Genomic DNA, 21,987 nt, shown 5'->3' on the forward strand with positions numbered 1-21,987 from the left:
GAAAATGTCATGCTTTTCAATTGTTATGACTTGACTGTTAAGAACTCAATGTTATGCCGTTATGTTTGCACTTTCTATTGAAAAGGATGATGTTACGGAGTCTAGTTGATAGGTAATCGACTAGTTGGACTGTTCCCCAGACTCCACGCGTAGGGATTTGTACAATGCTTAACAAGGCTATTGAATTTAACATTGGTGTCTGTCTTTATTCCTTAATCCGACATATCATACAGAAACAGGTTCTTCTAATGGTTGGATGGACAGGAGGATGTTTCAGCATGGCATTCACTTTTCAACGAGGAGATTTGGAATTACCATTAATGCGTTGGAATCGCTTGTATTTTTCCTTTCTCCAACGTGGCTTTAAGTTTATTGATCTCTTTCGTCAGCCTTTTATTTGTATTGTTGGTCTTTCTTTGACCTTGATGTTACATGTAAGGGATAAAAAAGAAAACGTTAACTGTAATCCGGTACATTCCCAGCAAAAATATTGCAATCAGATTACAGATACTTTTGAAAAACTAGACTAGATTACTTTTAAATTCCGAAAGGTTTGCAAAAACAATCTTGACACTTCTCTGTTTTCTCATTGACATTCAAATCAGCATTGAAAAAAGGCGCACGTTTAAATTGGTTCCACCTGAGCGAGTCTGACCACAAATCAGAGAACTCTATGATGACACTCCAAATATGTTTGATGGGTCGCGGGAGAATAGCAGGAATGGGCTTTTGTAGGCTACAGTCCAAGCAATGTCTTCCAATGGTACGACTGCTGTCGGCATCCAAAGATTATCCAARTTGAACAAAAGCTCGGAGGTAAGGATGACAACAGTGTAGTCTACGGCGATACGGATAGCACTTATTATTGATATCTACATAGCGCATTGGTGTGAATCACACTGCTGCTCTCTCATTTAGCTATTTGCGCCTTACGGATTGTGGTTGTTGTGGATGGCTGTTCACAAATCTGAATGTGTATTTGAATCCGATAATGGTTGAATTCAAGAAGTTTAAGCTGCCTATAAATCATTGTTTTTGAAACCAGTTGACAGCCAGTGAAAATGCGCGCTTGCAACAGCTGAACAGTACGGATCCCATCCAATGGAATAAAAGTGGGGCTTTTTTTGCTCAAACCATAGTCCTAATGGACACATGTTCAAACTCGCACACCTTTGATAGARTTAAAAGGGGGCAATCTGTAGTTGCTACATCCATTTTTTGGATGTATAAATGATATATGCACTACCTGTCAAAAGTTTTGGAACACCTACTCATTCAAGGGTTTTTCTTTATCTTTACTATTTTCTACGTTTTATAATAATAGTGAAGACATAACTATAAAATAACACATATGGAATCATGTAGTAACCAAAAAAGTGTTAAACAAATATATTTAATATTTGAGATTCTTCAAAGTAGCCCCCCTTTGCCTTGATGTCAATGATAGTCCCACTAAGCCCAAACCAGATGGGATGGCATATCTTTGCAGAAWGCTGTGGTAGCCATGCTMGTTAAGTGTGCCTTGAATTCTAAATAAATCACTGATAGTGTCACCATTAAAGCACCCCCACACCATAACACCTCCTCCTCCATGCTTTACGGTGGGAAATACACATGCGGAGACCATCCGTTCACCCACACTGCGTCTTACAAAGACACGGCGGTTGGAATCAAAAATCTCCAATTTGGACTTCAGACGAAAGGACAAATTTCCACCGTTCTAATGTCCATTGCTCATGTTTCTTGGCCCAAGCAAGTCTCTTCTTCTTATTGGTGTCCTTTAGTAGTGGTTTCTTTGCAGCAATTCGACCATGAAGGCCTGATTCACACAATCTCCTCTGAACAGTTGATGTTGAGATGTGTCTGTCACTTGAACTCTGTGAAGCATTTATTTTGGTTGCAATTTCTGAGGTTGGTAACTCTAATGAACTTATCCTCTGCAGCAGAGGTAACTCTGGGTCTTCCATTCCTGTGGCGGTCCTCATGAGAGCCAGTTTCATCATAGCGCTTGATGGTTTCTGCAACTGCACTTGAAGAAACTTTCAAAGTTCTTGAAATGTTCCGTATTGACTGACCTTCATGTCTTAAAGTAATGATGTACTGTTGTTTCTCTTTGCTTACTTGAACTGTTCTTGCCATAATATGGGCTTGGTCTTTTACCAAATAAGGCTATCTTCTGTATACCCCCCTTTCTTGTAACAACACAACTCATTGGGTCGAACGAATTAAGAAGGAAAGAAATTCCACAAATTAACTTTTAACAAGACACACCTGTTAATTGAAATGCATTCCAGGTGACTACATGAAGCTGGTTGAGAGAATGCCAAGACTGTGCAAAGCTGTCATCAAGGCAAAAAGGTGGCTATTTGAAGAATCTCAAATATAAAATATATTGTTTAACACCTGTCACGCCCTGACCATAGTTTGCTTTGTATGTTTTATGTTTTGTTTGGTCAGGGTGTGATTTGAGTGGGCATTCTATGTTGTTTGTCTGGTTTGTCTATTTCTATGTGTTTGGCCTGATATGGTTCTCAATCAGAGACAGGTGTTTTGCGTTGTCTCTGATTGGGAACCATATTTAGGTATCCTGTTTTGGGTTGTGGGTTATTGTCTATGTTATGTTGCATGTTTGCACAGTGTTTATATAGCGGTCACGTTCGTCTTATTCGTTTTGTTGTTTTTGTTTAAGTGTTCTTCATTAAACTTAGGAGAATGTATTCAAACCACCGCTGCGCTTTGGTCAGCTTCTTACGCAACGATCGTGGACAAACACCTTTTTGGTTTTGATACATGATTCCATATGAGTTTATTCATAGTTTGATCACTTTCACTTTCTACAAGTAAGAAACAGTAAAGAATATAGAAAAACTTTGATGGGTAGGTATCTAAAATTTTGACCGGTTAAGTGTGTGTGTTATATATATATAATATATATATATATATATATTATATAATAGCAAAAAAAAGAAACGTGCTCCTCCACTGTCAACTGTGTTATTTTCAGCAAACTTAACATTGTTGTAAATAAGTTGTATGAACATAAAAATTCAACAACTGAACACAAACTGAAGCAAGTTCCAAGACATGTGACTAACAGAAATTGAATAATGTTGTCCTGAACAAGGGGGGTGTCAAAATCAAAATAAACAGTTAGTATCTGGTGTGCCACCAGCTGCAGTAAGTTACTGCAGTGCATCTCCTCCTCATGGACTGCACCAGGTTTGCCAGTTCACGCTGTGAGATGTTACCCCACTCTTCCACCAAGGCACCTGCAAGTTCCCGGACATTTCTGGGAATGGACCTAGCCCTCACCCTCCGATCCAACAGGTCCCAGACGTGCTCAATGGGATTGAGATCCAGCTCTTTGCTGGCAATGGCAGAACACTGACATCCTGTCTTGCAGGAAATCACGCCACAGACGAGCAGTACGGCTGGTGGCATTGTCATGCTGGAGGGTCATGTCAGATAAGCCTGCAGGAAGGGTACCACATGAGGGAGGAGGATGTCTTCCCTGTAACGCACAGCGTTGAGATTGCCTGCAATGACAAGCTCAGTCCGATGATGCTGTGACACACTGCCCCAGACCATGACGGACCCTCCACCTCCAATCGATTCCCGCTCCAGAGTACAGGCCTCTGTGTAACGCTCATTCCTTTGACGATAAACGCGAATCCGACCATCACCCCTGGTGAGACAAAACCGCAACTTGTCAGTGAAGAGCACTTTTTGCCAGTCCTGTCTGGTCCAGCGACGGTGGGTTTGTGCCCATAGGCAACGTTGTTGCCGGTGATGTCTGGTGAGGACCTGCCTTACAACAGGCCTACAAGCCCTCAGTCCAGCCTCTCTCAGCCTATTGTGAACAGTCTGAGCACTGATGGAGGGATTGTGCGTTCCTGGTATAACTCTGGCAGTTGTTGTTGACATCCTGTACCTGTCCCACAGGTGTGATGTTCGGATGTACAGATCCTGTGCAGGTGTTGTTACACATGGTCTGCCGCTGCGAGGACGATCAGCTGTCCATCCTGTCTCCCTGTAGCGCTGTCTTAGGCGTCTCACAGTACAGACATTGCAATTTTTGGCCCTGGCCACATCTGCAGTCCTCATGCTTCCTTGCAGCATGCCTAAGGCACGTTGACGCAGATGAGCAGGGACCCTGGGCATTTTTCTTTTGGTGTTTTTCAGAGTCAGTAGAAAGGCCTCTTTAGTGTCCTATGTTTTCATAACTGTGACCTTAATTGCCTACCATCTGTAAGCTGTTAGTGCCTTAACGACCGTTCCACATGTGCATGTTCATTAATTGTTTATGGTTCATTGAACAAGCATGGGAAACAGTGTTTAAACCCTTTACAATGAAGATCTGTGAAGTTATTTGGATTTTTACGAATTATCTTTGAAAGACAGGGTCCTGAAAAAGGGATGTTTCATTTTTTCCTGAGTTTATATACACTACCGTTTGGGGACACTTAGAAATGTCCTTGTTTTTGAAAAAAAGCACTTTTTTTGTCCATTAAAATAACATCAAATTGATCAGAAATACAGTGTAGACATTGTTTATGTTGTAAATGACTATTGTAGCTGGAAACGGCAGATGTTTTATGGAATATCCACATAGGCGTACAGAGGCCCATTATCAGCAACCATCACTCCTGTGTTCTAATGGCACGTTGTGTTAGCTAATTCATGTTTATCATTTTAAAAGGCTAATTGATCATTAGAAAACCCTTTTGCAATTATGTTAGCACAGCTGAAAAGCAGAACAACAGTTAAAGAAGCAATAAAACTGGCCTTCTTTAGACTAATTGAGTATCTGGATCATCAGCATTTGTGTGTTTGATTACAGGCTCAAAATGGCCAGAAACAAAGAACTTTGTCCCTGAAACTCATCAGTCTATTCTTGTTCTGAGAAATGAAGGCTATTCCATGTGAGAAATTACCAAGAAACTGAAGATCTCGTACACTGTGTACTACTCCCTTCACAGAACAGCGCAAACTGGCTCTAACCAGAATAGAAAGAGGAGTGGGAGGCCCCGGTGCTCAACTGAGCAAGAGGACAAGTACATTAGAGTGTCTAGTTAGAGAAACAGATGCCTCACAAGTCCTCAACTGGCAGCTTCATTAAATAGTACCCGCATAACACCAGTCTCAACAGTGAAGAGGCAACTACGGGATGCTGGCCTTCTAGACAGACTTGCAAAGAAAATGCCATATCTCTGACTCAGATATATATATATGCCTAGTCATTGTAATGTAATTGGAAACAAATATGTATCTAAATATGCTGTACATAAAATAGAAATGTATCATGTAAATGGTGATATATATATATATATCATCACACACACAAAGGAGGCTGCTGAGGGGAGGGGGGCTCACAATAATGGCTGAAATAGAGTGAAAGGAATGGTATCAACCACATGTAAAACATGTTTGATGTGTTCGATGCCATTCCATTATTCCGTTCTAGCCATTACTATGAGCCCGTCCTCCCCAATTAAGGTGCCACCATCCGCCTGTGATACACACATATTGTTGCTAATTACATTACAATTACTAATTATACATTACAATTACTAATTAAATGTGATATATACAATTACATATCACATTTAACTTTTACTTGGTACTCATCCCGGATCCGGGAGCACCCACATCAGTAAAAAAGCTGACTAGCATAGCCTAGCATAGCGCCACAAGTAAATACTAGCATCTAAATATCATTAAATCACAAGTCCAAGACACCAGATGAAAGATACAGATCTTGTGAATCCAGCCATCATTTCTGATTTTTAAAATGTTTTACAGGGAAGACACAATATGTAAATCTATTAGCTAACCACGATAGCAAATGACAACTTTTTTTCCCACCATTTTTTTCCTGCATAGGTAGCTATCACAATTTCGACCAAATAAAGATATAAATAGTCACTAACCAAGAAATAACTTCATCAGATGACAGTCTAACATATTATTGTATAGCATATGTTTTGTAGAAAAATTTGCATATTTCAGGTATAAATCACAGTTCTACATTGCAGCTGCAATCTGAAATAGCGTCGATGCAGCCAGAATAATTACAGAGACCAACGTCAAATACCTAATTACTCATCATAAATAATTTCTGAAAAATACACAGCGTACAGCAAATGAAAGCCCAACATCTTGTGAATCCAGCCAATATGTCAGATTTTTTAAGTGTTTTACAGCGAAAACACAATATAGCATTATATTAGCTTACCACAATAGCCAGAAACACAACCGCATTACCAGCAGCAAAGGTTAGCGATCGTAACAATCCAGCAAAAGATATATAATTTGACTAACCTGATAAACTTCATCAGATGACAGTCCTGTAACATCATATTACACAATGCATATAGGTTTTGTTCGAAAATGTGCATATTTAGCAGCACAAATCTGGTTATACAATGTGATCAGTAGCAACATTTCAGGCATTCTGGCCGGCGCCATCTTGGAGAGGCACCTAATCTAATCGATAAATAATCGTAAACTTGACTAAAAAATACAGGTTTGACAGCAAATGAAAGATGCATTAGTTATTAATGCAACCGCTTGTGCTGTGTTAGATTTTTTAAATTAACGTTACTAGAACATACAGTGTGCGTTACAGCCAGACCAGTGACGAAATTAATGCGGACAAATCCTTTTACATTTTTCCACATAAATACGAATTAATCATAAATAGCTCTTACTTTTGGACGAGCTTCCATCAGAATCTTGGGCAAGTTGTCCTTTGTCCAAAAGAATCGTTGCCGGTTGTAAAACGTCCTCTTCAACTTTGGAAATAGCAGCTAACGTTAGCTATGTGGCGCAGACATGCCCAAATCTTCAAAACGCAATACTAAGGAAATTCCGAAAATCGCAATATACTCGCATAAACTGATATAACTCGGTTTAAAATAACTTCGTTATGATGTTTAACACCTATATCGAATTAAATCACAGACGGATATATCTAAGGCCGATAACTTGAGCTTTTCCGAACGCCATGCTGAGGTCCTGCTCTGCGCAATGACGAACAATGAAAAGACTGCACCCCCCATGCCATGGCCTTTTATAAGGTCTGAGATCTGCCTAGAAACTCCATTCCAATTCTCATTGGTTACTGAACCCAGGGAAGGCGCCGTGCAGTTCATGTCGACCCATAGGATACATACAGAGTTTTAAACTGATCCTAGAACAGGGTCAACATTTTCAGATTTTGCAGTACCCGTCAGGAATTTCGCTGCCAAACGAGTTCTGTTTCACTCAGAGAAATAATTCAAACGGTTTTAGAAACTAGAGTGTTTTCTATCCAATAGTAATAATAATATGCATATTGTACGAGCAAGAATTGAGTACGAGGCAGTTTAATTTGGGAACGATAAATGGTAACGTTGAAACAGCACCCCCTATATTGAGAATATGTAAATGGGCCTAGTGTAATTAGAAACAAATATGTATCTAAATATACTGTACATAAAATATAAATGCATTATTTAAATGAAAATACATATTTACATAAGTAATTCCTTTTCTATCTTTTCTGACAAAATGTCCACCCTGATAGGTGTATGTTCCACCCTGTTAGGTGCATACAGTGCACTTGGAAAGTATCCCGACCCCTTGACTTTTTCCACATTTTGTTAGGTTACAGCCTTATTCTAAAATTGATTAAATCGTTTTTTTCCCTCAATCTACACACAATACCCCATAATGACAAAGCAAAAACAGATGTTTTAGAAATGTTTGCAAATGTATTTAAAAAAAAACTGAAATGACATTTACATTAGTATTCAAACTCAGTACTTTTTTGAAGCACCTTTGGCAGTGATTGCAGCCTCGAGTCTTCCTGGGTATGATGCTACAAGCTTGGCACACCTGTATTTGGGGAGTTTCTCCCATTCTCCTCTGCAGATCCTCTCAAGCTGTCAGGTTGGATGGTGAGCATCGCTACACAGCTATTTCCGGGTCTCTCCAGAAATGTTCAATCGGGTTCAAGTCTGGGCTCTGGCTGGGCCACTCAAGGACATTCAGAGACTTGTCCCAAAGCCACTCCTGCGTTGTTGTGACTGTGCTTAGGGTCGTTGTCCTGTTGGAAGGGGAACCTTCACCCCAGTCTTAGGTCCTGAGCACTCTGGAGCAGGTTTTCAGCAAGGATCCCTCTGAACTTTGCTCTGTTAATCTTTCCCTCGATCCTGACTAGTTTCCCAGTACCTGCCGCTGAAAAAAATCAAATAAAATCAAATGCTATTGGTCACATACACATGGTTAGCAGATGTTATTGCGAGTGCAGCGAAATGTTTGTGCTTCTAGTGCAGCAATATCGAACAATTCCACAACAAATACCTAATGGAATAAGGAATGGAATAAGAATATATAAATATGGATGAGCAATAACAGAGCGGCATAGGCTAAGACGCAATAGATGGTATAGAATACAGTATATACATATGAGATGAGTAATAAAAGATATGTAAACATTATTAAAGTGGCATTATTAAAGTGACTAGTGTTCCATTTATTAAAGTGGCCAATGATTTCAAGTCTGTATGTAGGCAGCAGCCTCTTTGTGCTAGTGATGGCTGTTTAACAGTCTGATTGCCTTGAGGTAGAAGCTGTTTTTCAGCTCTCGGTCCCAGCTTTAATGAACCTATACTGACCTCGCCTTCTGGATGGTAGTGGGGTGAACAGGCAGTGGCTCGGGTGGTTGTTGTCCTTGATGATCTTTTTGACCTTCCCGTGACATCGGGTGCTGTAGGTGTCCTGGAGGGCAGGTAGTTTGCCCCCGGTGATGTGTTGTGCAGACCACACCACCCTCGGTTGTGGGTGGTGCAGTACCAGGCAGTGATACAACCCGACAGGATGCTCTCAATTGTGTATCGGTTAAAGTTTGTGAGGTTTTTAGGTGACAAGCCAAATTTCTTCAGCCTAGGTTGAAGAGGCGCTGTTGCGCCTTCTTCACCACACTGTCTGTGTGGGTAGACCATTTCAGTTTGTCAGTGATGTGTACGCCGAGGGACTTAACTTTCCACCTTCTCCACTGCTGTCCCGTCGATGTGGATAGGGGGGTGCTCCCTCTGCTGTTTCCTGTAGTCCACGATCATCTCCTTTGTTTTGTTGACGTTGAGTGAGAGGTTATTTTCCTGACACCACACTCCGAAAGCCCTCACTTCCTCCCTGTAGGCTGTCTCGTAATTGTTGGTAATCAAGCCTACTAATGTTGTGTCGTCTGCAAAACATCCCCACAGCATGATGCTGCCACCACACTTCACCGTAGGGATGGTGCCAGGTTTCCTCCAGACATGACGCTTGGCATTCAGGCCAAAGAGTTCAATCTTTGTTTCATCAGACCAGAGAATCTTGTTTCTCATGGTCTCAGCGCCTTTTAGGTGCCTTTTGGCAAACTCCAAGCGGGCTGTCGTGTGCCTTTTACAGAGGAGTGGCATCCATCTGGCCACTCTACCATAAAGGCCTGATTGGTGGAGTGCTGCAGAGATGGTTCTCCCATCTCCACAGAGGAACTCTGGAGCTCTTTCAGAGTGACCATCAGGTCCTTGGTCACCTCCCTGACCAAGGCCCTTCTACCCCGAATGCTCAGTTTGTCCAGGCAGCCAGCTCTAGGAAGAGTGTTGGTGGTTCCAAACTTCTTCCATTTAAAAATGATGGAGGCCTCTGTGTTCTGGGGGACCTTCAATGTTGCAGACATGTTTTTAGTACCCTTCCCCAGATCTGTGCCTCGTCCTTTGACCACATTGCTGGGTTTTTTCTCTGACATGCACTGCCAACTACGGGACCTTATATAGACCATGTCCAATCAATTTAATTTACCACAGGTTGACTCCAACTTAACAGGATGGAAATTTGGAGGCTAAGTTAGCCATAGCACTGTGAGTGATCAAGATCCAGCTAACATAATGGGGAACACTTGAAGAGAATTGTAACTTTTATGTCAAACATATTTTGCCTAGTTAAATAAAGGTCAAATAAAAAATGTAAATATTTTGAAATTAAACATTTATAACATGTTCATCTAATGTAGCCTACCAGGGTGGAAATTTAAGAGTGAGACATACTGACTAACATCATGAAACATTAAAATATAGATTAAAACCGGGTGTTGATACTTACTTAGGTATGCACTGTTGTTTTTTCACCCCAAAAATAATTGACACTTCCTGAATGTGATATCATTGTGGGAAGGGGCTGTTTTTTAAAGGACTATTACTGCAAACTAACAGGGTGGAAAGTGAAATCAGGGACACACAGGAAAAAAACTATAAATACAATAATAATGAGAGAAAAACATATTGGTGACAGATATTTTAAGTAGGACTATAAAATAATGAATAAATATTTGGAATATTTTATTATTTAATTGCTTATATTTATCGTTGATGAATTAGCAACCGGGGACATGTCAAAAACGCCAACATCCACTGAAAACAAAATGGTCAAAATGCATAAAATTCCCTTTGAGATCCATATCTTTGTATTTTTATTTCAAAGGACATGTAACTTTATATTTTACACGAAATAAGATGTATTATTTCCTGGCGACAAAGGCACAGCATAACACTAATGACCCTGGTAGTCCCACTCTGGTTGCAGATACATGAGTTAGCCTTCAAAATGTTTTTATTTTGYGCATGAACGGTGCAGCATTTGCGCGAATGCTGTGCATTGATCTAGCCATATTATCCCCTCGGTCATACCGACAGTGTTTGCGTATTGGTACATCAAAAGTAACGTTACATCAACTTGCAGCGCGTTCGGATTTATCGAACAAATGCATAAAATTGTATCCGTAGACGGCTTTACAGAAATGGTAGCAGAAGATGAATGTTGACGTTTTGTTGCACACATATCAAGATGACGCTGCGTACCATTTTTCTCAAAACAGTGTAGGTGTGTTCCATGTGTAGAATCAACAAAGTTGCGCCAACGCTGCGTTTTCAGACACGCTTAGTCTAACGCGAAGCAATACACATTGGCAACAAACAACAAATCAAGGCTTCAGCTGTTTGGTTGATCTTATGGACCACTTGGCATCTTTTGGAAGTAAGTGTTGACTCAAATGCACAGTTAAAAACAGCGTACAAACATGGCTTAAATAGTTTGCACGAAATATCGGTATCCATCTAACTAGCTTATTGCTCGGCTCGTCGTGCTACATAGCTAGCTAACGTTAGCTAGGTAGAAGGCAACGCAGCTCAGCTAGCGAGATTTCTAACAATTAGCTTAGAGTTAGCCATTTAGCTAGCTAAACTATATGTATAATTTTCTTTCATGTAGCTGATCCATTCAACCAGCTAACTAATCCATCACTTAATTGTCTCCTAGCTTTCGACTTGAAGTACCTAGCTAGCTACATTATCTAGCTAACGTTAAATGTGTTGTTAGCTACTGCTAAATGTATGATGCTGGCTTTAAATCTGAACAATAACACATTTTAACAGAGGATTTACAGTATCTAAAGTCTGTACGTATTCTTACAACTGGCAAGTTTTGCGACATAACGCTGACTTATTTTCAGATTACCCTTTTTTAAAATTATTATTCATAGGACATGCATTTAATTCTAATAAGGAGAACAAGATTCACATAATTCAGAAAATCTGAGCATTAAGCCAACACATTTCTCTCAGTGGAACATCGTCCTTGCAGCGATCACATCTTCCATTCAGGTTGCAGTATAAATACAAACGAGGAATATCCCAGGTCTCCTTCCGGACAGCCGGCCACCAACGACACACACTTATTATATGGAGTTATATTAAATCTTGAATCTAAACGCCTAAATACAATCTTTATGTGCCTCGATGAGATCTGTCCAACTTTCTTCACCCTTCTCAATGATGCAAACATCCCTGACTTTCTTCGTCTCAGGGCACACACAACATAGTTTGTGGTTTCTTCCCTGTGCCCTCAATGGCCCGACGCTGGCAGCATACACTGAGGACATTTTTCAGGTTACCTAGCTAGTTGTTACGCCTTCATGCGCGTGGATGCCGATTTATGTCTTTCAGATGACCCTTCTGACAAGCCCCCATGTCGAGGTTGCTCATCTAACCTGGTGGAACCCTATATAAAATGTGCAGAGTGTGGACCCTCACCTTTCCTTCTCTGTCTCCAGGTGAGGGGTGTACATTGCCTCCTCGGGCATGCGCATAAAACTGTTGATACATTTTGCCTAGCCTGATAACTTTGCATCACTACTGACACTTGAATTGTTTTATCCAAATATGTTTCAGTGTTTTACCAGAGGGTTTGAGTTCAAGAAACATGAGAGTAATCACAAGTATGAAATCATGGTAAGACATTGGTAATTGTGCTGTCCATTCTGATTAACATATATAATATTGACTCTTCAGTTATCCATTATTTACCAAAAGTATGCTTCTGGCAAACTATTGTGATCATGCTCAATACCATGCCTCCTCCCTCACACAGACATCAGACTTCCCTGTGCTAGAACCTAGCTGGACAGCACAGGAGGAGATGGCCCTTCTGGAAGCAGTCATGGACTGTGGCTTTGGGAACTGGTAAGTAAACACACACTCTCTGACTCTCTCGCTCAAGTGTCATATACAGTTGAATTCGGAAGTTTACATACACCTTAGCCAAATACATTTAAACTCAGTTTGTAACAATTCCTGACACTTAATCCTAGTAAAAATTCCCTGTCTTAGGTCAGTTAGGATCACTTGAGAGAATGATTTATTTCAGCTTTTATTTCTTTCATCACATTCCCAGTGGMTCAGAAATGTACATGCACTCAATTAGTATTTGGTAGCATTGCCTTTAAATTGTTTAACTTGGGTCAAATGTTTCAGGTAGCCTTCCACAAGCTTCCCACAATAAATTGCGTGAATCTTGGCCCATTCCTCCTGACAGAGCTGGTGTAACTAAGTCAGGTTTGTAGGCCTCTTTGCTCTCACACGCTTTTTCAGTTCTGCCCACAAATTTACTATGGGATTGAGGTCAGGGATTTGTGATGGCTACTCCAATACCTTGACTTTATTGTCCTTAAGCCATTTTGCCACAACTTTGGAAGTATGCTTGGGGTCATTGTCCATTTGGAAGGCCCATTTGCGACCAAGCTTTAACTTCCTGACTGATGTCTTGAGATGTTGCTTCAATATATCCGCATAATTTTCCTGCCTCATGGTGCCATCTATTTTGTGAAGTGCACCAGTCCCTCCTGCAGCAAAGCACCCCCACAACATGATGCTGCCACCCCCATGCTTCACCGGTTTGGATGGTGTTCTTTGGCTTGCAAGCCTCCCCTTTTTTCCTCCAAACATAACGATGGTCATTATGGCCAAACAGTTCTATTTTTGTTTCATCAGACCAGAGGACATTTCTCCAAAAAGTACGATCTTTGTCCCCATGTGCAGTTCCAAACCGTAGTCTGGCTTTTTTATGGCGGTTTTGGAGCAGTGTTTTTCTTCCTTGCTGAGCGGCCTTTCAGGTTATGTCGATATAGGACTTATTTTACTGTGGATATAGATACTTTTGTACCTGTTTCCTCCAGCATCTTCACAGGGTCCTTTGCTGGTGTTCTGGGATTTATTTGCACTTTTCGCACTAAAGTACGTTCCTCTCTAGGAGACAGAACGCGTCTCCTTCCTGAGCGGCATGACGGCTGCGTGGTTCCATGGTGTTTATACTTGCGTACTATTGTTTGTACAGATGAACGTGTACTTTCAAGGGTTTGGATTGCTCCCAAGGATGAACCAGACTTGTGGAGGTCTACAATTGTTTTTCTGAAGTCTTGGCTGTTTTCTTTGATTTTTCCATGATGTCAAGCAAGAGGCACTGAGTTGAAGGTAGGCCTTGAAATACATCCCCAGGTACACTCCATTGACTCAAATGATATCAATTAGCCTATCAGAAGCTTCTAAAGCCATGACTATATTTCTGGAATTTTCCAAGCTGTTTAAAGGCACAGTCAACTTAGTGTATGATAACTTCTGACCCACTAGAATTGTGATAAAGTGAATTATAAGTGAAAAAATCTGTCTGTGAACAATTGTTGGAAAAATTACATTGTTCATGCACAAAGTAGATGTCCTAACCGACTTGCCAAAACTATAGTTTGTTAACAAGACATTTGTGGAGTGGTTGAAAAATGAGTTTTAATGACTCCAGTCTAAGTGTATGTAAACTTCCTACTTCAACTGTATTACAAACTTGCAGACTAGGTGCCATTTGCAGTCTGTGATTTGTTTCGTAGCATCCCTCACTTGTACTGTCTGCCAATATCAATATAAACATGTTCAAGTTGATAACAAAAACATAACTGTCACTTTCCTGTTTGACTCTGCACAGGCAGGATGTGGCGTATCAGATGCGCACCAAAAACAAGGAGGAGTGTGAGGCCCACTACATGAAGAACTTCATCAACAATCCCCTGTTCTCCTCCACCCTGCTCAACCTCAGACAGATAGAGGAGGCCCGTACTGCAGACACAGCCATTCCCTTCAAACGTCAGTATACACACAACACACCTACTCCTCTGGATTTCTCCTTTCATAGTAATAAGGAGAGTTTGTTTGTCACACAAGTTATAGTATAATTCTGAAGCCATACAACAAATACAATTTAGGATAGGATTTTGTGTATGACCTCGACTAACCTGTACCCCCGCACATTGACTCGGTACTGGTACCCCTTGTTTATAGCCTCATTATTGTTATTTTGTGTAACTTTTAATTTTTTCACTTTAGTTTATTTAGTAAATATTTTCTTAACTCTATTTCTTGAAATGCATTGTTGGTTAAGGCCATGTAAGTAAGCGTTTCACGGTAAGGTCTACCTACACCTGTTGTATTCAGCACACATTTGATTTGATATCCAGCTGATAAAGGCAGGGAGGAATACATGGCTTTTTTCATTTATTATCTGATATGCAACTACATCGTTCTTCKTTTATGCTTTCTTTCTTACACAGTAATAACTTGATTACTGTACTGTCATGAGGGACTTTTCAGATCACTAGGTAAAATACTCTGTTGGTTTTCCTCCCAGCCACTGACGACCCCCCCAGGCCCACCTTTGACTCCCTGTTGTCTCGAGACATGGCTGGATACATGCCTGCCAGAGCAGACTTCATGGAGGTGAGAGGAACTAGGGTCTTAAAGCGTCCATGGCTTTAGTAGTTCCAATCTCACGAGCCGTAGTCGGACATAGACATTCCATTTTTCTGTTCTGCATGTTCAAAGAACATATCCCCATGTCGTAATGAGTATGTTCTCATACTCCTGGCATATTATGATTGGAATCAAAGGAAGTACTTAAAGATCACCAAGACAGAACCCTTGCCACACATGCATGAATGAAGATATTAGTTCTCCTGATGGCCGCCTCACTGCAGTCTTATTGAACTCTGACTCATCTCCTTGTACCTCTGTGATTGTCTCCTGCTATTTGTCATCCTGTCTAGGAATTTGACAACTATGCTGAGTGGGATCTGAAAGACATTGATTTTGTGGATGATGACTCAGACATACTACATGGTGAGTTGAAAGTGCTATCATTGTATTTGAATTGAGAGAAAAGTCCAACCCCGCTTATGTTTATTGTACATGTACTGTTTTTTAATATCATCACTTCCTTGTCTGACATATTTGTCTGGTTCTTTCTAGCGCTGAAGATTGCTGTTGTTGACATATACCATTCAAGGTTAAAGGAGAGAGGAAGAAGAAAGAAGTAAGTTGAAATGTTTTGCATTTAACTATAAAGATGTAATGGACTTATTCAGCTCAAAATGCTTAGAAGCTTTGCCCTTCATCATATGCCTGTAATACTCTGCAAATGTTGCCACAATAACATTTGAATTGGTTTCCAAAATCAGAAATGTGATACCTACACAAGTAACATAACACTCTACACTAGCCTGTTAAGATAAGCACTGGTTCAGAATCACTGGTTGCTTTTAATGCTGAAAGGCTTAAACATTACACAACTCAAATTTGAGTATTGTTTGACCTGGCCGCCTTTTTAGATGAATTTGAGATGTTCATGGATTGTCACATTCCGTCCACTGCCCCGTTCAGTGTGTGTCAGTACTGGTCTTGGCCACGGTGGTCAGTCCATTCATGTGGTAATACATCCATCATTAAATCAGACTTAACGAGTTGCTGCTCCCCTAACACTGTGGAATGGCATGTTAGCTGGCCAGAGCTCCCAGGACCATGCATGTATGTTTGTGTCCCAAATGACATCCTATTCCCTACATAGTGCATTACTTTTGGTGGGCCCTGGTCAAAAGTAGTGCACTATATAGGGTGCCATTTGGGATGCAAACACTGCTAGCCTCCCCACTGCCCCTCAAGCTGCCCACCCCCAGCTTGTGACATTTTTATTTTATTTAACCTTTATTTAACTAGGCAAGTCAGTTAATAACAAATTCTTATTTACAATGACAGCCTACCCCAGCTAAACCCTAACCTGGACGACGCTGGGCCAATTGGGCGCTGCCCTATGGGACTCAATCACGGCTGGTTGAATTGAACCAGGGTCTGTAGTGACGCCTCTAGCACTGAGATGCAATGCCTTACACGGAACCCAAACCGGCTGCGCGCGTGTGCTATCGTGCATACATTTATTTTGCCCCCCTACACCAAACGCGATCGCGACATGCAGGTTAAAATATCAAAACAAACTCTGAACCAATGACATTAATTTGGGGACAGGTAGAAAATAATTAAACATGTATGGCAATTTAGCTAGTTAGCTTGCACTTGCTAGCTAATTTGTCCTATTTAGCTAGCTTGCTGTTGCTAGCTAATTTGTCCTGGGATATAAACATTGAGTTCTTATTTTAACTGAAATGCACAAGGTCCTCTACTCCAACAATTAATCCACACATAAAACAGCCAACCGAATCATTTCTAGTCATCTCTCCTCCTTCCAGGCTTTTTCATCTTTGAACTTATATGGTGATTGGCATCTACACATTCATAGTATTACCACGACAACCTGCAAAACATTTAGTCTTTCAATCACCCACGTGGGTATAACCAATAACCAAGAAGATGGCACGTGGGTACCTGCTTCTATAAACGAGGAGATGGGAGAGGCAGGACTTGCAGCGCGATCTGCGTCAGAAATAGGAATGACTTCTATTTTAGCCCTTGGCAACGCAGACGCTCGTTGGCGCGCGCAATAATTGAATAATATGTATTTCTACATTTATTTTGCGACGCTCGCATACGCGACCGGTCTGGTCAGCATGTTAGACCGCTGCGCCACTTGGGAGTGGTCTAATGGCAAAGGTCCAAGGCAGTGACCTGCAGGCCACAGAGTTCACAGACGCAGTAGGCCTCACTGTCAGGTCCTGTTTAACATCACAGGAAGGCTACTTGTTGCAAAGCTGTTCTATATCACAATCACAACTTCAAGCTATGTGGTTCAGGTTCAACAGCTATAGGGTACCATCACTCATTCAATTAATGTCAGTCTAAACCCACTGCTGTTTTCACTCACTCTACCAGCCTGAGAGTTTGCTGGTATTTACCAATGGACGGTGTCCATATTTTTGGCTTTGGTGTCTTAATGTTGTGTGTCTTCCAGGATAATCCGGGACCATGGACTGATCAACCTGCGGAAGTTCCAGAGTAAGTTTTCTCCTAACAGATTAGAGCTGGGTTGCAGGAGACCAGGCATTAATATAACACCCAGACTGAATATGCATTATGTATCCATGGTTGCAATAATGATCAACAGTAACCTGTGACCCCGGAGGCACTGCCAGTGCTCTTATTTACGATGGATGCTGAGACCAGTGCGACGTGTGCCAGAGTGCCACAGCATAATTATTGCTCCACTATGAATAGATGCCTATGAAATGAACACTGCAGGTCTAATGACCAACTGCATTGGAGCTTTATGAGCTCTTATTGATCCCCTCTCCATGGGCAGCGTTTCATCTAGCTTGGTAATATAATCAATGTTCATGTCCCACTTTTTATTCATGGGAGATGGGAAGGCAAGAGACTCCCTGAATAGATGTATCCAATCAGTCCTCTTTTTCCTTTACTGCCCAGTGCAGTGCTATCTCCAGGTCATGCCCTGGGAAATTGGCTGTAGTTTTATGGGTGGAAGAGGACACCCTTATGTTTTATTTATTATTTACCAGCATCCAGTCACTACCGCCCACCACCTCCCCCTCTCTCCTCTTATCTCTACTCTTTCAAGACAAGAGAACCCAGAGTTGCCGTGGAGCTGCAGCCTGGTTGTCATGGAGACTGTCAAAGTGTGTGTGTCACGGTAATAGAAGCCGTTTCCAAGCCTGGGTGACTCAGTGTCGTGCCTGGTCTGATCATGCTGTTGCTCCAGGCAGTTTGACCAACAGTCTCACTCTCCTTATAGACATCAGTAACTCAGGACCACCAGCCCATTCCTGTTATGGAGTGTTTCAAATCTTTGACTTCGCTCAGCAGGACATTGACTCTACTTGTGTGTGTGTGTTGCTGCTATCTACACGTTCCTATCACTGTACGGCCTCCAAATCAATGAGGAACTCAGCTGCCAGCTTGAAGACACACAGATGTGCGACACTGACAGACACTGAACCTACAGGACGGTAGATCTCAGAACGGTAGATCTCCAAGAAGAGGGTTAGACTGAACCTACAGGACGGTAGATCTCCAGGAACAGGTTTAAACTGAACCTACAGGACGGTAGGTCTCCAGGAAGAGGTTTAAACTGAAGCTACAGGACAGTAGATCTCCAGGAAGAGGGTTAGCCTGAAGCTACAGGACAGTAGATCTCCAGGAAGAGGGTTAGCCTGAAGCTACAGGACAGTAGATCTCCAGGAAGAGGGTTGGACTGAACCTACAGGACAGTAGATCTCCAGGAAGAGGGTTGGGCAGCCCTGCTCTACAATAACAGCTACATATCACATGACCATTGTGTTTTTGTCTTCCAGTTCTAGAGCGTCGCTACCCTAAGGAGGTACAGGATCTGTATGATGCTATGAGACGTTTTGCCAGGGTGGTGGGCCCCATCGAACACGACAAGTTCATAGAGAGTCATGCATGTGAGTTTTAACATTATGATATTGTACATGCACACACAGTAGACATTTTGATGTTAACACCAATAGAATTGTTTCTTCCAACCCCTCCACCTCCGGTCTACACAGAGAGCAGTCGCACATGCAGTGTTCCCCTGTGTTTAATATTGTGGGTAACACTAAGGTCAACGGCGTGGTAATGAGCCTGTCAGATTATCTCCTGTCCTTACGCAGCATGACTGGATGTGTGAACTCCCTTTGAGTGAGAGGCGTGTGTCTGTGCATTTCTGTTTGTGTCTGGGGATGAGACGTCATCTTGTTCTGATTAAAGTGCTGGGGCTTCAGAATAGCATGGCGCTACTCCATTGTTGTGTCAGAGAGAACAGCTGTAGAGCCTGCCTGGGCTACAACTCTGGTCTGATCAGCTCTGATGTTGGGAAGCACAGATCTGAGGGGTAAAGAGTTTCTCACTCTCTGTCTGCCTTTCTGTTCGTCCGCCTGTCTGTCTGTCCGCCTGTCTGCAGTAGAGACCGGTAAGTGTGGACAGGCCTCATTGACCTCGTCCTCCTTGTCTTTCAGTGGAGTTTGAGCTGAGGAGAGAGATCGGCAGGCTACAGGAGTACAGGAGAGCAGGCATCCAGTCTTTTTGCAGTGAGTCCAGTCTACCCATCTAACCCCATCACCCCTACTGCCAGACAGTCCCCCTCAGATGTTGTATCCCAAATGGCACCCTATTCCCTATTTATTGCACTACTTTTGACCAGGGCCCATACAGCTCTAAAAACTAGTACAATTTGTAGGGAAATTATGCATTTTGGGACAGAGCCTCATTAGTAACTCCCTTGTGTCAGCCAGGGCCCAGGGCTGACTGACTGCCCCAGTAACCCCCTACCTCCTCTGTGTCCCCCTGCAGGTGCCAAGGTGTATGAGCGTGTGAAGCAGGTGAGGGAGGATGAGCGGAGGAAGAGGACCATGCTAGTTGATGTGCTGCAGTACATTCAGGACGGACGGGCCTGCCAGCAGTGGCTCAGCAAACAGGCTGCCATGTAATCCTTCCTCCTTACTCTTGTCCTTCCTCCTTACTCTTGTCCATTCCTCTGGACCCTGTGGTTGTACATTCATGTTCAAGTCAAACACTAGCCCACCTGATTCCACTAATCAAGGGCTTGATAAGTTGACTAGTTGAATTAGGGGTGCTAGCACCGGACTATAACTGAGATACCACCCACCTACTCTGTAGTTTATTACTGTGTGCTTGGCTCTAATGGCAACAAGTAGTGCTTGATTGTTTATTTTTTTATGTAGAGCTATTCTTGTTTATCTTAAGCTCAGCTCTTGGGTATTCTCCAAGTTCTGCTAATTATTCTTCATGAAGAAAAAGAACAAAACTGCTAGTGTGTGTGATGATTCATTCTCTCTGTGGACGAGGATCCCAGAGAGTGAGAATTGTGTGTGTGTGTGTGTGTGTGCTGCTTGTAGTGACGCTATTATCTCACTTCACAGTGACGCTGGTATCACTCCTGTTGTCACCACCATCACCACATCAGGTAAGGACTCTTCATCTCCCACTCCCTCCCTTCTCTCCGACTTTTCTTGTCATGGCAACAGGTGGAGTCACGTTAATGCATTCTCAGAGATGCTCATTCAGAAATATGCTRGACAAACAGGACCGATATGTGTTTTTGTCTCTAGCTTTATTTTTCAGTTGTCATTCTGTAACCTCCAGTGCACAAGTAGGACACATCTATGTAGACTCTGTCATTTCCATCCATTCACACTAATTTGCCTATTGTAAATATTTGTCTTTATTTTCCAACAAAACGGATTACCTGGATTCATCAACCTGTCAGTTTGTCATTTAAAACAACAGAACAGTCAGGTTTTACGTCTGTTTAAATGTGTGTGATTAATTGTTCCACAGCAACAGGCAGGAGATGCGCCCCTCCTCTCAACCTGACTGGCCTGCCAGGGACAGAGAAGCTCAACGACAGGGAGAAAGAGGTACAAATAGAATTGCATATGAAATCCATTCTATTACATATGAATTCTAGGATCTCTATGGATGTAAGGCTCTCAGCCCCACCAGGTAAGTACATGAATTCCCTACATAGTGCACTACTTTTAGTAGTACACTCTAACCCGAGTTGTGACTAACCTGATTCACCTTATTGGCCAGCTAGATTAGGGTTGGTGCAAAAATCAACATTAKATTAGCTCTCCAGGAACAGGGTTGGGGAATACAGTGGAATTTGGGACGCAGTCATAAACAGCGAGTTGGGGTCATGGTGACTGGTATTGTGTTGATGTAACATGGTGTCTCTGTCCTGTGGCTGTCTGCAGTTGTGCCAGGTGGTGCGTCTGGTGCCAGGTGCCTACCTGGAGTACAAGCAGGCTCTACTGAACGAGTGCAGGCGGCAGGGTGGTCTACGGCTGGCACAGGCCCGGGCACTCATCAAGATCGACGTCAACAAGACACGCAAGATCTACGACTTCCTGATCAAGGAGGGCTACATCAACAAGGCCTAGGCCAGCCTGAGAGACAGGGTGTGTCCTAAATGGGACCATTTTCCCTATATAGTGCACTACTTTTGACCAGAGCCGGGTGCAATTTGGGACCCATCCAGAGTCAGGACTGTTCCAGCAGGGATCATGGCTGGACTGGACACTAACTGATACATTTTATACTCATGTTGTTTTGGTGAAATGATGTTGTCACGTGCTGTGAGAACTAAGTTTTAATGGCCCTCCTTTGTTTGAATGTTTGTTTTCCTATCGTGTCTCTACATTTGTCATCAACTTCAGGTCCTACATTTTGCATCAGTCTTGCCTTGTATATGTTCTAACTTCTAACCAAACTGACATACCTTCCTATTTGTACAGTACTTTATTGTCAGTGACACAGCAGCAGATAAGAAAATGACAGTGTATTTATTTCTCCTGTAATAAAATGTTTTATGTAAGAAGTA

At 42.1% G+C, this 21,987-nt stretch overlaps 1 protein-coding gene across 1 annotated transcript; it reads left to right on the top strand.

The window, feature by feature from the left end:
• Positions 1 to 10,686: 10,686 nt before the first annotated feature.
• LOC111949471 (transcriptional adapter 2-alpha) lies at positions 10,687 to 21,987 on the top strand. The gene is made up of 15 exons (XM_023966687.2): positions 10,687 to 11,058; positions 12,027 to 12,133; positions 12,252 to 12,311; positions 12,451 to 12,542; positions 14,332 to 14,489; positions 15,031 to 15,119; positions 15,446 to 15,518; positions 15,648 to 15,711; positions 17,578 to 17,621; positions 18,935 to 19,045; positions 19,601 to 19,672; positions 19,935 to 20,067; positions 20,525 to 20,568; positions 20,943 to 21,022; positions 21,362 to 21,987. Exons 1-15 carry the CDS (start codon positions 11,034 to 11,036, stop codon positions 21,545 to 21,547), a joined length of 1,338 nt encoding a protein of 445 aa, XP_023822455.1. The 5' UTR covers positions 10,687 to 11,033; the 3' UTR covers positions 21,548 to 21,987.

Source organism: Salvelinus sp. IW2-2015, linkage group LG22, assembly GCF_002910315.2.
Source record: "Salvelinus sp. IW2-2015 linkage group LG22, ASM291031v2, whole genome shotgun sequence".
Classification (NCBI taxonomy): domain Eukaryota; kingdom Metazoa; phylum Chordata; class Actinopteri; order Salmoniformes; family Salmonidae; genus Salvelinus; species Salvelinus sp. IW2-2015.